The sequence below is a fragment of the Juglans regia genome, chromosome 1 (assembly GCF_001411555.2).
Source record: "Juglans regia cultivar Chandler chromosome 1, Walnut 2.0, whole genome shotgun sequence".
Classification (NCBI taxonomy): Eukaryota; Viridiplantae; Streptophyta; class Magnoliopsida; order Fagales; family Juglandaceae; genus Juglans; species Juglans regia.
Genome location: NC_049901.1, coordinates 28,522,594 through 28,539,149, shown reverse-complemented (window position 1 = coordinate 28,539,149; position 16,556 = coordinate 28,522,594). Strand labels below are relative to the sequence as shown.

The following is a 16,556-nucleotide window of genomic DNA, read 5'->3' as shown; positions in this document are numbered from 1 at the left end:
TATTTTTGTATTTTTGTGTTTCCAATCACCCACGTATTCACACGTTAACTTCAGTTCACACACGTTTCCATTTACGGCAGCTGCTCACATATATAGATAGAACTCGTACGTTGAAGATGGAAGTGATCTCTAACCTAGACTAGAGCGCCACTACACCATCCAGAACTCAGGCCGCCTTCAGCATCAACGCAACCCGTGCATGCACAATATCTCCTCGGATCGCAGCTCCACTTCGCCGTTGCACCCCCTTCTCAACCACCGTGGTACAACTCCCACTGCCCAGCCACCCTGTCTCCTCCACGGTCAAACAAGCACCGAAGATGCCTCTATTTTAGTCCCCGACAACAGAGCAGGTTTCTTCTTTGCTTGCCGCAGTTTGACGTAGCCCAGCCGTGCAGTACCACCAGCCACTGCCACGCCCCTTCCATAAACCGCAACAACCCACTTACTCGGCCAGGCCACCACAAGCCGCCTGTCCCGTCCGTTGACCCATATCCCTCAGCCATTCAATACAGAAGAGTAGCCTCACCAAAGCCGTAGGACCTCTGTTTTTGCATCCCGAAATAGAGCCACCACTTGCAGCCATTCCTTGCTCTTTCTAGCTGTCATCAACCACGGCAAGTGTATACAGAAACTGCCGGCGAAGACTTCCTATCACCCCAATCCGCCGCACGCCGCCTCAGGCCCCGGTAAGCTCACGCCATTTCTTTTCTTTTTCCTCTTAGTTTCGCTCCGTCTCTCTCTCACTCTCTCACTGTGTACTTCTCTCGTTCATCTCTCTCTCCCTCTCTATCATTTTTCAACTACCCAGGTGTTGCCCACACCGCCGTCGACCTCAGCCTGCTCCCTGGGCCGTCACATGCTCCCTTCTCAGTGAGTATCTCGCGCCCTTGCCTTGTCAATTGTTGCACCAAAAACCGTGAAACGTTTTCTTAGGAGTCTACGTAAACTTAGTTTTACATACTATTTGGGTATGAAATTACAATATTGCCCTTATCATTGGATGGTTTCAATTTGGAATTATGTTTATATTAAATCTCTTTTTACATGATTTTTGGGGGAAGTATAAGAAATTGTACATAAAATAAAGGATTTTTTTTTAATTGTACTATTGATAGCAAATTATTTTTATAGTAAGTGTGTAATTTTATTTTGAACATTTAAATTATGATCAAAGCTTTTTTTATTATTATTATTTAATGAAATTTTTACTAGTACTTATCTTAAATGTTGAATGATATCAAGGAAATTTAGAGAATGAGGATATTTTAAGGTTATGAGAATTTTAGGTATTGAAGAATTAGTATAGATATAGTATAAGTTTAGGCTTAAATGGTGTAAATTTTTTATTGATTGGAAATTTATGAAAATTATGTGATTATTTTATAGGTGACGACTTTTAGTTGATTTGGCATTTTGAGGAAAATTCTAAAAAGTTAAGAAGTTCAGGTAAACGAGGTTCATATACTAGTTTTGTATAAAAGAAATAAAATGAAGTTGGCTTTGAAAATAAGCATGTTTGTTTTTTTAAAAGAAATATGAAAACGACCTCAGATGTTTATTCTGCATATGCATAAATTCTATATAAGAGAAAATATTTTCTGTCATGACTGGTGTATACATGAGCTAATTTTGCGCTTTCTGTTTTAGAACTATGCAAAAGGAGAGAATATGAAAATCTAAAAGTTTTTGCTATGAATAAATGAAGATGTTTCGGATTCTGTTTATTTCAAACATGTGAAATGATCTAAAGCTTTTCAGTATTTTGTTTTGATATGATGTGTCATCTAAAAACCTTGGCATGAAGTTCTAATTCTGTATTTGAATGTGATCTGGTTCTGATGATGTTCCGTTCTGTTTCTGTTAAGGCCCAGCCACGAGTATAATGGTGGTTTATAACCCTACCACGGGGGTGAAACATGGAATACGGTCCAGCCACGGGTATATAATAGTGGTTTATAACCCTACCACGGGGGTGAAACATGGAATACGGTCCAGCCACGGGTATAATGGTGGTTTATAACCCTACCACGAGGGTGAAACATGGAATACGGCTCAGCCACATGTATAACGGTGGTTTATAACCCTACCACGGGGGTTGAAACATGGTATACGGCCCAGCCACAGATATAATAGTGGTTTATAACCCTACCACGGGAGTTAAACATGGTATTTGTCTCGATGTGATGCTATGAGATGATATGAATATAATGATTCAGTTTGGATATGCCAAAGGACTTTCTTTTTTTGGAACAAGTTTGTTTTTCTGAAAATTTCGCTCTGATATTTTGTAACAAGTTTTGTTTATACATTCTGAACGAAAATATGTTGTTTCTGCATCCTAAAAGTAAATGTTTTGTTCTGCATATCAAACTTTATAAATGCTCATATTTACATGCTAGTATATGCTCTCTACTTACTGAGTTGTTGACAACTCACCCCTTATCTCCATAATATTTTTCAGATATTTTAATGGTTCAGCTGAGGATCAAAATTTTGAGATTTTGGGTGAGATGAGTTAAGTATAGTGGCTTGAATCAAATTTTCTATATGATATTGGAAATTTGGAGTCTTTTTTTTATATTGTTGAAATGTGAGTTTAAGTGTTAGGAAGTAACTCTCCAACCCGTGCCGGACCGGAGCGTTACACAGCATGCCTTTTGCTCGCCCAATATAGAACATGTATTTCTTTGGTCGCCTTGATCATTGCTCGCCCAAGATGACGTTCGACTTGCTCACTTATACTTCTTGTCTTGTGTCTTTGCTTGCCATGACGTATTGCTCTCCTTTTGATTGCTTGCCCAATATTTCAACTCACTTTTTCCTCGTGTCTCGTTCTCCCATTTGGTATTCCATTCATTACATGTTTAAGTATCTCCCTTCTATCTTTCTCGCAATTGCATTTGCCCTCTTGCGGAGAGTTCCTTCCTTTGATCAGGCAAGGTCCTCACAAGATCTCAAGTGGATAATACAATTAAGCCAACACTAGGTGACGTGTTCTTATTAGAGTACGCAGTTCTAACAATAGTCTTGGCTATAAATTCAGATAAACCAATCTACTCCCATCTGGGAAATGTGGTTGAAGTTAGACAAATGCTCAAGAGGTTCAGATCCTATAAGGTGACCCATACTTGCGGAATGGGATGCTAGAATTGGGAATGAGACAACTTACAAGCTTGCTCGTTAGCTTGGAATGTGCAAGAAATAGTGGTCTAGTGGGATTCCTATTCAGATTTCATTTCTAATAATGTACAGACTCGTTCTCAGGTGTAATTTGACTGTTTTCAAATGTTAAAAAATATTTTTTCTTATAAAAAAAATAAAACGGTTGGAAGTTGGAACAAAGAAACCAAAGGAAGAGGATATCTCTAGAGTTGTTGAATTTCTGATATGTTAATTAATATAAGGGCTAAAACCCATGCTTAAGCTGGCCTGAAAGCACAAGACTCACATCTTCAAAATGATTTTCATGGTTTCGATCCCCCTCCCCCGATGCATTAAACAAAAAAAAAACCATGCTTGAGGCACGATTACCAAGAAAGCAATCTAGAATGTGGCTAAGAAAAATGAGCCGAAAGTTTTAACATGGTCCTATGGCAGTTCGGATTGAATATATATAATTTCCATTATATGGTTCTAGGCTGGCCTTGCTTTTTGGCGCATGCCCTGTTTCGCTAACTCTCATTGTATATTTCTTTAATGTTTTTATAGTCCTTTTCTTATTTGACTCAAATAACGCTATAACGCTAACACTTGTTTTCTTCTTTCAAGCACTTCCTCCACTTTAATTTTATTAAAAGAATAATATTATATATAGTCGTAAAATGTATAAATATTATATAATCATTTTAAAAAAGAATGAGATCTATTATTAAAAATTACTTTTATTTTATATGAGTCCTATATTTATTTTATTTTTTTAAAATGATTATACGGTACTTGCATACTCACGACTGTAAATATCATTTATCCTTATTAAAAACTAAAGGAAAAATAAAGAAAAAAAAGTGAGAGAGATCTGGTTATATTTATCGGTAAAGGTATCCTACCTAGTCATTAAATATATTATATATGATCTATCACCTACGAAATTTAAAATTGGCACTCTAATTTAGCTAGTAAGTTACTGGAAATTTTGTCCAAAACCACGTCAGCCCAAATTTGACCTCATATAATATTAAGCTAAGACAGATGACTTTCTGAAAATTTAGAATATGGAAGAATCCGATGGACTGCAGCCCAAGTCCAAAGCTCATGATGCGGTACTCTGTTCTATTATAAACCTTATAATGACATGGTTATCCAATAGTTTAAACTCGGTCTTAATGATTTTTTCCCTATTCAAATGGGGTAGCAGTTTTATCGTTTATGGCTTTCTTATGTCTCGCAACTATGTGATTGATACTAGGAGAATCTTCCTTTATAACAAGGCAATTTACTATCACTATAAATATGGTTGTGTATATCACAAGTTCTAGCTTTAGATTTTGCACAGAATGCATGGTTTGCGTGTCTCGCATGTGAAAACTTATGGGTAGTATAGAATATAAAGAATTATAATATGTAGCTTAACTTTAAAAATGAAGTTTTAGGAGAGGTTTGGATTCAAAATTCACCTCAATTCATCTCATCTCATCATTACAACTTTATCAAATTTTCACATAAAATATAATAAACAATTCAATTTTTTTCAAATTTCAATATTACTTTTTTAAATTCTCACACTAAATATAATAAATAATTCAACTTTTATTCTATTATTTACAAATTATCTCAACTCATCTCTAAATTTAAACATCTCCTTAATGTTTCATATTATTACCAGAAGCCGGAAAGTGTAAAACTAGATTGATTCTACGCGGTGTCCTGTCACTAGGACTCTCTTACACGTACAAGACGTGGTGCAAAAAAATAATGATGTCTCGTTTATTTATATAGATGAGATAAAAATTAAAAGTTAAATTAAAATATTATTATAATATTATTTTTATTTTAAATTTTAAAAAAATAAAATTATTTTATTATATTTATAAATATGAAAAAAAAAATAACAAAGAACCTTTGTGATAGCTGTGAGGCAATTATGTTAAATGATTAATATTCACACGTCTTTAACAATTTTATACTTGATAGTCTATGTCAAGGCACATGATCAAATGAATTGTCTAATGTGATCAACAATCAAGAAGTGCCTTTATGTGGAGGTTTTGTTTTTTTCTATATGCGTTTATAATTTTTAAAACAAATACAACCATATGCATATTAATAATCCAATTGGTCAAAAGTGCACGCATAGAATTGAGTTTTGGATGGGCCACTTTGAGGACAAATTTCTCCAATTTTATTTGCTTTTTGACTTTTGGCCCCCACAAATAGGCATCTACTCCATGTTCGTCCCAATTATAACGGCAATCAAAGACTAAAACATGTTTTTTTTTTTTTTTTTGATGAATAAAATGAAATGAGATGAATTAAAATTAAAAATTAAATAAAATATTAATAAAATATATTTTTTAATATTATTTTTATTTAAAAAAAAATTGCATCGTTTATTTTTTTTATATAAAAAATTAAAAAAAATTATAATGATAAGATTAAATAGATAGGATGAGATGAATTGTAAAAATAAACTAGACTTAATTCAACTCGAGGGGTTCAAATTAATTGTGAGTAATTGTAGCAATAAACAACTAATGGAAATATAACAAGAGGCGGTGATATTCATGGGGAAGTTGTGAATTACTTAGGTAGGACCAAGGAAACGAAATAAATCTTTGAAATTCACATGGAGTTCATGATTAATGGTGGATGCCTGCTATGAGCTTTATAGGAAGAGTTGAGAAGCCAGTCTGAGGACTGATTAGACTACCAGAGGTTGAATGGAAGGGCAGTGTCTGTGTCACAAAAAGTGAGTACTAAAAAAGAGGTTAAAGGCTGTTTGTTGACAAATTTGCGTTGGACAGTTTTGTGTCGTTGTGGCACATGACCTGATTTGAGCTTGAACGTCAAGTCACCAGTCACCACTCTTTCTTTAAAAACAAGTAATCAGTAAAAGTGAAAATATATGACAAGATTGTAAAGCTGAAAAGGAAAATGAAATGTGACATTCTTGAGTACGCAGCTGGTAGTAGTGGTCATCTAACTACGCAACGAACGCTTGCCTAACGACCTTAAGAAGAAATAGAAAAGAAAAACAGAAAAAAAGCTCGGGAGAAGAAAACTTAACTGTCAATTTTAGTATCTCCTTTCCGTGACACCTCCCCCTTTTATTTCCTTTTCTATTCTTAGGTGTTTTAATCAATTATGCATTAAATATGATTTTTTATTTTTTATTTTATTTGAGATAGAAGAATTTTAAATTTCAGACCTCCATTTTAGAAACTGAAGATTATACCAATTAAATCACACGCTATTGACTCATTAAATATAATCTTAGATATCCCAAACAAAAACTCCGGTTTCATAAAAATTATGTTAAAAAATAATATTAAAAAAAAGGCAATGAACTTAAGGTGCCGCTAAAATAGACCATTTGTTATTATCTAATTGGGTAACCGAATGATTTCGATTTGAGGTTACAGGACATTGCTATTGGCTATTTTGGTAAATTCATTAAATATTTTCAATTTTAATAACCTTATCCTAATTCAGGAAAAGTAATAATTGATAGGGATGGAGGGAAAGGATTAGATGGTCCGTATCTCTTTTTTTTATTTTTGAAATAAAACTCAATACTTCGTTAATCTAATTTAAGTAAAACAAAGTTTATCTTTTTCCAAGCAGTTTACAATATTTTCAGTTTACTAACTTCAAAGCTTCCTTATCTAGTGTATGAGCCACTGAATTTTTTTCTCTATGAGCAAAATGCAAAGACCAATTTGATCTATTTTTTAACACTGAACGTATATTTTCAACAAAAAAATCAACACCGGATAAATCATCTTCCTCACTATTAACGGCTATAACAATAGCCTTGGCATCTCCTTCAAACACAACCTTTTAAATGTTCAACTCATTACACAACTCCAATGGCTTCCAGAGTGCATGACATTCTGCAACTGATGGATCCTGAATATACTTCCTCTGATCACAAACAGCCACCATTACCTCTTCCTTCTCGTCTCTAATCATAATTCTCACTCCCATTCTCTTTCTCTTTAAATCTAATGATGCATCCCAATTAACTTTCACGAAATCAGCCTCTGGTTTTTGCCATTTGTGTTTGTCCCCTTCTGCATTTGATGGGTGATCATCCTACCTCTGTGTCCTTTGTGAATTCATGTACTCTTCAAGCCCTGTTATAGCTGAAGTGAGGATTTTCCTAGGACAACAGAGTCTCCTCGAAAACACTTTCATTCCTCCTGAACCACACTTTTCTGAATAGGACTGACATCTCTTCAAGTTGTGGCATGTTCAATCTTGTCATCAATTTCTCCCACAGTTGCATAAAATCAGCCTCCTTATAGCACCATTTTTGTACTATGTTTCTCTCATCAGCCCATATATCGTTTGCTATTGTGCACTCCCAAAGAGCATGCATAACTGATTCTTCTTCTGCAAAATAGATGGGACAATTTGGGTCCTGCACTACCTTCCTTTTAAATAAGTTCTTTCTTGGTGGGAAGCAGATTATTTACTGCTTTTCATAAAAACAACTTGACCACTCCTGGAACTTCTAGATCCCAAATATTCCTCCATCTCTTATCTTCCATTTCTGAATATGAACTTGAACCTCTACTACTTCTCAATCTTTCAAGTTGCAAATAATATGCACTACTGACAGTAAAAGCCCCTTTCTTTGATGGACCCTCATATTATCTTATCTTGTGCATTACCTCTACCTAAGGGAATATTGAGAATTTGCTCAGCCTCTTCACTTGTAAAGATGGCTCTCACTCTACCTTCATCCCATACCCTCCCTATTCGGTTTGTCAATCAAATCTTCCACCTTTGCATCTTCCCTCAGCACAGTCACTGGTGACTAAAATAAAAAAGATGATGGTGTTGGCATCCATTTAGAACCCCAAATCTGAATCTTACTACCATCCTCCACTCTCCACCTTAAGCCCTCATGAAGCAAATCTCTTGCGGACCAAATGCTCGTCCATATAAATGAGGGTTGATAGCCAAGTTTTGCCTCCAAAACATTTGATTGCCCAAAATACTTTTCCTTAAAAAACCACAGCTGCTAGAGAATCAGGATGTTTAAGAAGCCTCCTTCCCTGCTTTGCTAAGAGAGATAAATTAAAGCTCTCCAAGTCCCTAAATCCCAGACCTCCCTTTCCTTTTTGCAATCCCAAATATTCTCATCTCTTCCATTGGATACCCGCATCCTTATGTTGCTTCCTCCACCAGAATTTAGAAAATAACCCATTCATGTTCTTGCACAGCTTCACAGGAAGCTTGAACACATTCATGGTATATGTAGGGATGGATTGAAGCACAACCTTTATCAATACTTATTTTCCGGCTTGTGAAAGAAAGCTATTTTTCTAGCTGAAAATCCTCTACCAGACCCTATCTTTTAAGACTCTAAAAGAGTTGGATTTAGATCTTCCTACCAAAGCTGGAAGACCTAGATATCTCTCATAACTATCACAAACAACAGAAGCCCCAGCCACCATAATCCTTCTTTTATCCTCCTCATTGATATTGCTACTAAAAAAGATAGATGACTTCCCTTTGTTCAAAAACTGTCCTGAGGCTTGTTCATATTTGTTTAACAGCTCTTGAATCTTATCCCATTCTTCCAATTTGGCTCTTCCAAACAGTATAGAACCATCTGTAAAAAGGAGATGATTGATACTTGTCCACCCTCGAGTCACTTGCACACCTCTAATCAAATTCTGTTTCTCATAGCAGTTAAGCATAGAGCTCAGCCCCTCAGCACAAATGATGAAAATGTAAGGTGACAAAGGATCACCCTGCCTTAACCCCCTTGAAGGCTTAAAAATGTGACCTACCTTTCCATTAATCTACACTAAAAAAGTTACTTAGCACACACATTTCATGTTGAGCTTCACACATCTCTCACAGAAACCAAGCCTTACCATTACTGCCTCTAAGAACTTCCATTCCACGCGATCATAGGCCTTGGACATGTCCAACTTGATGGCCATACTTCCCACCCTCCCCTTCTTTCTTATTTTCATAGAATGTAGCATTTCATAAGCTATCATAATGTTGTCACTTATCATTCTCCTGGGTATAAAGGCACTTTGAGTGGGAGAAATGATTGTTGATAACACTTTCTTAAATCTGTTAGTGATAGCTTTTGACACAATTTTATAAATGACATTACAAAGACTGATGGGTCTAAAATCACTAACCATCTTAGGGTCTTTCACTCTAGGAATCAAAGCAATGAAAGTATAATTAAGAGCAGGATCCATAGAGTTACCATTTAGAACAGATAAGGCTGCCTGGCACACTTCCTCAGCTACCACCTTCCAATGGTTTTGGAAAAAGCAAGCTCCAAACCCATTTGGACCCGGGAGCTTTAAAGGTCTCATTTTCTTAATTGCCTCTTCCACCTCCTCCCTTGAAAAGCTCCTCGAAATCCAATCATTCATGTCTGGGGTAACCTTTGCTTCAATGCCTCCAATACAGTCCTCTATCGCCTCTCTATTTGGATTGTTTGTCTGAAAAAGTTTCATAAAGTACCTTTTGAAAGTTTCCTCAATTTCTTCACGCCTAGTAACTCTCCTATTGCTTTCATTCATCACTTCTTTAATAAGGCTGCTTTTTTTCCTTTGATTGGCACAAGCATGGAAATACTTTGTATTTCTATCTCCAAGCTTGTACCAATTTGTCTTTGCCCTTTGACGCCACCTCAAATCCTCTTTTTACAGCAGCAAGTTCAGTTCTTCCTTCACTCTCCTTATCTCAAGTGCATTACTACTATTTTCATCCTCTTGTAGCCACTGAAGTAATCTTGATTTTTCCTCAATGTCCCTTTTCCTTCATTACTTAGCTTCTTACTCCACTTCTGAAAAACTGCTTTACTATTATCCAGTAACTTCACCACCTTGTTCGAAGGATTCCTCCCCACTACTTCCTTCTTCCATGTTGTCCTTAAAACCAATTCACAATCATCTTCTAAGGCCCAACTTGCCTCATACGGAAATGATCTCCTCTTAACCCATTCAACTTCTTTTTGCTTCAGCAAGTGAACTAGCAAATGTTTATGACCAGAAAGCTACCAGAACTTCAACCCGTGCCTCCTTATACACCTCTCTCCACTCAGTATTTGCAACGGCCCTATCTAACCTTTCCTTAGTAAATGATTCATCACCATGTAGATTACTCCAAGTAAATTTGTCCCCCTCCCAACCCAAGTCATAAAGGTTCCCATCAATAAGAGCCTCCCTAAATAAAGCCATCTGACCCTCAGGTCTCACTCTTCCTCCTTCATTTTCACTGTTAACAAGGATTTCATTGAAATCCCCCACTACACACCACCCAACCTGAGTTTTTGGTTTAAAAGATTTCAGCAAGTCCCATGATTCATTCCTTTTAGCAATTTCAGGCTGACCATAGTAACAAGTCAGCAACCATCGTTTATCAAACCTTTTAGCAATTCCAGATCCAAGCATTAATATGCATTTGGGAATAATTCACAATTTCTATTCCCACATTAATATTCCAAAATAATGTCAAACCACCCTTTTTTCCCACTGGATTCACAGTAAAAGAGCCCTCACAATCTAACCTCTTCTTTAGAAACTCAATCCTTTTACTTCTAATCTTGGTGTCCATGATAAAAACCAAGCTGGGTTTATTTTTCTCTGCCATCATGCAGAGGTCTTGAACTCTCCAAGGATTTCTCAATCCTCGGCAGTTTCAACTTAAGATTTTCAAAATGCTTGGAAGGGCTGAAACTCAGCCTCTACCACTTCAACCACACTGTCTTCTCCCTCTATACCACTGCTCCATTTCCATTTTTTTTCCTCTTTTTCCCACTTTCCTTTCCTTTTACCACAGATTCCTCATTCCTCTTTTTATTAACAATAATAACTGTTGTGCAATCATTCTTTCATTTTTTCCTTGCTTTCCTCTTCCATGTTCCTTTTTTTATGGCCTGCTTAGCTTCCTTCCAACCCTTATTTTGAACTGCCTCCTCAATAGGACTTAGCTCTCTCTCCCCATTTTCAATGCTCATACCACTTGCTTGAAAAACTACCTCCTCTCTCAGCTCCACCTCAAACAGTTCTATCATACCCTTCTCTACATGATTTTGCCCTATCCTTGCATTCATATTCACCTCCTCTTTATTAGTAGTAGGAGCAAACTCCCATTCCCTCCCCTTATTAGAGCTTTTCGAAATATCATCATTTCTCTCTTCCTCACCTCTCAGTTTTTCCCCCTCGCCTCCATCTCCCTCTCTATCCCCCTCTTCATCTTTATTTTCTCTCCTATCCTCACTTTGAGACTGTCTAGTATCTTCCCTCCTCCAGTTCTTTAACCCCTCTTCCCTCCTGGAAAAATTACTAGAATTATTAACCCTTTGAAACTGAGTAGCCCTTAGCCATGCACCATATTGCTCTTCCTTGTTTTCTGAATCTTCCAATACGCTACAACATCCATTTGTCCCATGAGCAATGCATCCATAGGAAAAACATATGTGTGGTAGTTTCTCATAGCTAAAAGGGACCCAAACACTCTCCCTTTATCTTCAGAGTACGACCTCTTGCCAAAGCCTGTGTCAAGTTCATATAAACCCTAACCCTCAGATAACTTCCCCCATCCACAACCATCATCCTGAACATCCACTTCCTCAACCTTACTAACTGTACTACCAATCTGTACTCCTCTTTGTTTTATCATGCATGATAAAGACAAGCTATGCATCCTGATCCAGAAGCTTTCATGGCCAAAACTTATGCGATGCAGAGGAATATGACCCTTAAACTCCCTCAATACTAACAGATTGTTATCAAAGAGCCAGCCTTCCTGCCCAGACTCTTTGCTTATCCTCTCGGTTTGCAAAAACCAGAACAAAAGTGTTCATACTAACCTCCATGAGCTTTAGCTGCCTTACTGATTATCCATATCTTCGCCATTGTTGCCTCTAATGCCTCCCTGCTTATGGTTCTAGATGAAACCATTCTTCCCACTAAGCTCTCTGCTCCTTGTATTTCAGTTCCTCAGGAACATTATATTCTATAACAATATTAGAGACCTCCTCTTCCAGTTGCCTTAGTTTCCGCCATTTCTCTTCCAAAGCCTCCATTACTCACCCACTCCCCTTCTCAAAGACCACCTTTCGAGCACCTAGGCCCCTTACGTTGAGAACCTTCACCGCAGATACACTCGCAAAGACCTATGACCACTGTACTCACACACCTTCAGCCCCCGTACGATTCTTCTTTACCACCCTACGCCACCCTGATTCCACTACTTCTGTTATAATCGTTTTCATGTCCCACTCACTTTGCTCCACCCTTTTTCCAAAGAGAGAAAAAGGAGGAGAATGCTTTATCCCTCCCGTATCTCTATTTGCACCTAGAGACACCGTTATATTGGTGAGCGAGGATTGTGTTGTAGTGGGGAAGTGGCGAGGAGGGGGTGAATCTTGAGAGGCTAAGCATAAGAAATGTTTTGAAATTGTGAACTTGTAATCCATTGCCCCATTATTGTGAAGAGTAATGTTAGATATAAATTTTAAATATACAAGTCTTCTAAAAAAATGAGTTTTTCATATTTTTCTACATAGGGTCCACTTTTTTTTTTATAAAAAACTAACATAAAATTTATACAATTGGAACTTGATGAATACGTAGATGCCATCTTCCTTTTTTCAATTACCATTTATATCTTAAAGTAATTATTATTTTTAGTTAGATAGGGTGATTTTGAACTCCATGCCTCTATGTTAGAAGTTAAGAATTGTATCAATTATATCATATGCCGACAAAATATATATATATATATATATATCCCTTGTCGTACTGGAGACAAAGTGTAGAAGTAGCAATCGTTTAGATCGGTCGTGGTGACTGGAATTAATCGTCCTATAAAACAGTAAAAGGAGAAGCATAAAGAAAAGAAAGGCAAAATGTACACATCATCGCCATCATTACAATCATCACTTATCAGCCCACATACCAAACCTATATTCCATAAAATTGTCTCTTTACTTTTCTTTTTTCAATCTTCTTCCAAACTTTTCCCTCCTTTTTGCACCACCTCTTGCTTGCAACTTCCTACACCCTCCCTCTCACCCTCCCTCTCTCTCTCTCTCTGTCCATTTCGATGCACTTATTCTAGAAAATATATTTAATGTTCATATCAATGGGTACACGCCCTCTTCTTCCCAACACAATGATTGATGCTCAAGATATCATTGCTTCACTTTCTCTATTTCTAACCAAGTGAAAGGCAGAAGTAGATAATCTTAGAGCAATAACAGAGGAAGAGCAGGTGAGAAAGAACAAGGCATTAGATACAGAGAAGCCACAAGGATTGAGGATGGATGAAAGGGGCTTTAACTGTCTCATATTTCTCCTACTAGGTCATTTCCTCTGTTCAGGTGCGCTGCTTTCTCCGGTTTGCTCTGCTTCTTTTCATTAGCAAAACTCCATTTGGCTGTTTTTCCCCCTTTAATACTTGACTCTCTTTCTTTTAACTTGTATTCATATGTTATTTCCGTTGTTCCTTAGCACCAAAAGGATTTCTTAAACCTCAGATGTTCATTTAGTTATAAATATGTAATTTCTGTCTTCAAATCATAGTTCTTACTCTTATCTGGCTGTCCTTGGGCATCAAAGGGTCCTAAGAAGAAAGATGATAATTCGAATTCAGTTGTTACTCTTTGAATTCATAAATCTATTCCTTTAATTTTCTTCTTTCGTCAGATCCGGGAGGTTAATTGAAACATCAGATTTTGTGGATGAACGTTTTGTCAATTCAAAGGCAGGTCTTATGGCTTGGATTCGTGCTTTTTCTGGTTATGCTTTGAATTCATACTTCTTATGCTTTAAATGTCGGACTTCGAATCTCTTTGCTTTTGCTTTGCTTTGCTGCTGCTGCTGCTGCGCTCTCTCTCTCTCTCTCTCTCTTTCTGTTCGAAAATGATTTTTCTTTCACCAGATTCATCTCATTGAATTGGGTACAGCTTAGTACAAATTATTCGGTTTTTCAAATTTTCAATGATGTTGCTTGCTCGATTTCAAAATTTTGACCTTTTCCTACTGATTTTGTGACTTTTTTTTTATGTTGTTTAATACTTATGACCTCCGTGGAGTGGGATTTTCCACATCACAAGTCTATTTGTTTCAATTTCGTGTCGTTTTCTTCTTATTGAAACAGTTCGTTCCAGCTGTCGGATTGGGTTTATCAGCCCATAATCATCTCGGACGAAGTGTTAAATTGGCACTTACTGTGAGACAGAGAAATAATAATTTCTAACTTTTAAAATGGAAGTCTGAAATTCGAAACTTCTTAAAAAAAAAAAAAAAAAATTGATTAGCTCCATTTGGGATCCCATTTTTCTTCCTATCGAACAAATTGGAGACATTAGAATCATATTTTACTCACACCATGTAAATATATTATTTATGTGCAAACACGTTACGCGTGAATGTATTTAAGATACATATATTGTTATGTCTAGTGATGTAATGAGCTTCAACATTAGTTATGTGTTTGGTATGCCAATAAAAAGACATAAAAGTAAAATTTAATTTGTGCGTTAAATAGTATTAACAGACCTCATGTGTTTTTACGCTTTTCGTATTACAATAAAGAGAGAGCACTAATTAGACTTTATGTCAATATAGTCTACCAAATGAGATTTAGCACGAGGAATTCTCTATATATGTTGGGAAAGTAGTACTATAGATAAAAACTAAAGTTTACCTCCATTTTTGAACTTCAAGTACAGGTTCCACTTTAACAAACAAGATGTCAATGGGGCGCGTCAAGGCAAAAGTCCAAGAAGACAAACAGCCACAATTCACTTCACGGCCAATTTCCACAACCCAGAAAGACATTACCACTCCAATCACAACGGTTCCTACAATAACTCCAACCACACCTTCTTCAACAACACCAATAATAAATCCAAGCTCAACCCCAGATTCAGTCATTCCAGCCACCGTTACCCCAATTGCAAACCCAGTTGCTTCTACACCTACACCACCTGCATATTCAGGAGGAGCAAGCTGGTGCGTTGCTAGTCAAAGTGCCTCCAAAACAGCGCTGCAAGTAGCTTTAGACTATGCCTGTGGATATGGTGGTGCTGATTGTTCAGCAATTCAGCCTGGTGGAAGTTGTTACAACCCCAACAACATTCGTGACCATGCATCATATGCGTTCAATGTGTATTATCAAAAGAACCCTGTTCCAAATAGCTGTAACTTTGGAGGAACAGCTGTTACCACTAGCAGTGATCCAAGTAAGCTGTCTTTTTGTATTCTTTTGGTGCAAGCTCTTGTTTTATAACATCAAGCAGTTTCAAATGAGTAACATTGGATTATTATGCTGTCCTTTTGTACTCTTTTTACCCTCATCGCAGGTGCAGGGACTTGTCAGTATCCATCCACTAGGTGAAATCTCCTAACTAGCTGTTAGTTTCATTTATTTTGCCGCAACCACTTGAGCAGGAAAGAAAACCTTATTAGTGTTTGGATTGGGATTGCATGCTTGCAGCACAAGTTCATCAGTGTTGAACACAACAAATTCAAGCGGGTCAACGGTTTTTGGTGCAGTTCCTTCTGGCCCCTCTCCTCCATTAGGGGCTGCCAAGTTACACAGCTCACCAAATTCCATCATCATGGCATCTCTCATGATCATGTTGCTGGCCCATTTTCATCTCTGAGAGGGACTCTCAATAGTTTTAGGTGCAGTTTCTTCTGGCCCCTCTACCCAATTAGGAGATGCGAAGTTAGACAACTTACCAAATTTGTTCATCATGACATGTCTCCTGATCATGTTACTGGCCAACTATCATCATGGCATTCAATACATTGAAGAGAGAGTGCCACATGGTTTTTGCAGCCATAATTTTGAATTGGGGTTACTCATGGGCTTGATTTGTATATTAGATGTTAGTGATAAAAGAGGGTCCTCGTAGTGGGGAAAGGCGGGAGCAATTCTGGAGGCTTTTTCTAGGAGGTAGTAAACCAATAGTATAGTTTTGTTTCTTACTTTTTCCTTTTTCCTTCCCTTTTTTTTTTTCCTCTATTTTCGGTGTTGTTATAACAGAAACATACGATTGGGCTCTTCAAACTTGGTTGGGAGGTTGTAATTATATATGGTACTGAATCCATAAACCTTGTACAGATTCTCTAAACCATACATACAAGCAAGCTTTTTATCTGACGCTCCTACCCGCTTCAAGTCTTTTTTAAATATTATCGGACCCCCCAATTCGGTTCCCAACCGATAGGGTGTTATTATGATTAGAGAAAATATATTTGTAATCGTAAATTATACAACTGTCGCGTAATCATTTTGAAAAAAGTAAATAAAATATAAGATCTATATAGAAAAAAATTAATTTTTTAATAATATATTTCACTCTTTTTCAAAACGATTATACATCATTTACGCAT

General features: G+C 36.8%; 1 protein-coding gene across 3 annotated transcripts; it reads left to right on the top strand.

The window, feature by feature from the left end:
• Positions 1 to 13,231: 13,231 nt before the first annotated feature.
• On the top strand, positions 13,232 to 16,323 carry LOC109021761 (glucan endo-1,3-beta-glucosidase 12-like). 3 transcript variants are annotated; one of them, XM_035688172.1, is made up of 4 exons: positions 13,232 to 13,531; positions 14,885 to 15,397; positions 15,518 to 15,548; positions 15,624 to 16,323. In XM_035688172.1, the coding sequence occupies exons 1-4, from the start codon at positions 13,471 to 13,473 to the stop codon at positions 15,970 to 15,972; spliced, it is 954 nt and encodes a 317-aa protein (XP_035544065.1). In that variant the 5' UTR covers positions 13,232 to 13,470; the 3' UTR covers positions 15,973 to 16,323. The 3 variants fall into 3 exon arrangements, with proteins under 3 accessions (XP_035544065.1, XP_035544066.1, XP_018860018.1); XM_035688173.1 differs by having other exon boundaries at positions 14,880 to 15,397; XM_019004473.2 differs by having other exon boundaries at positions 13,234 to 13,531; positions 15,652 to 15,914.
• Positions 16,324 to 16,556: the final 233 nt, after the last annotated feature.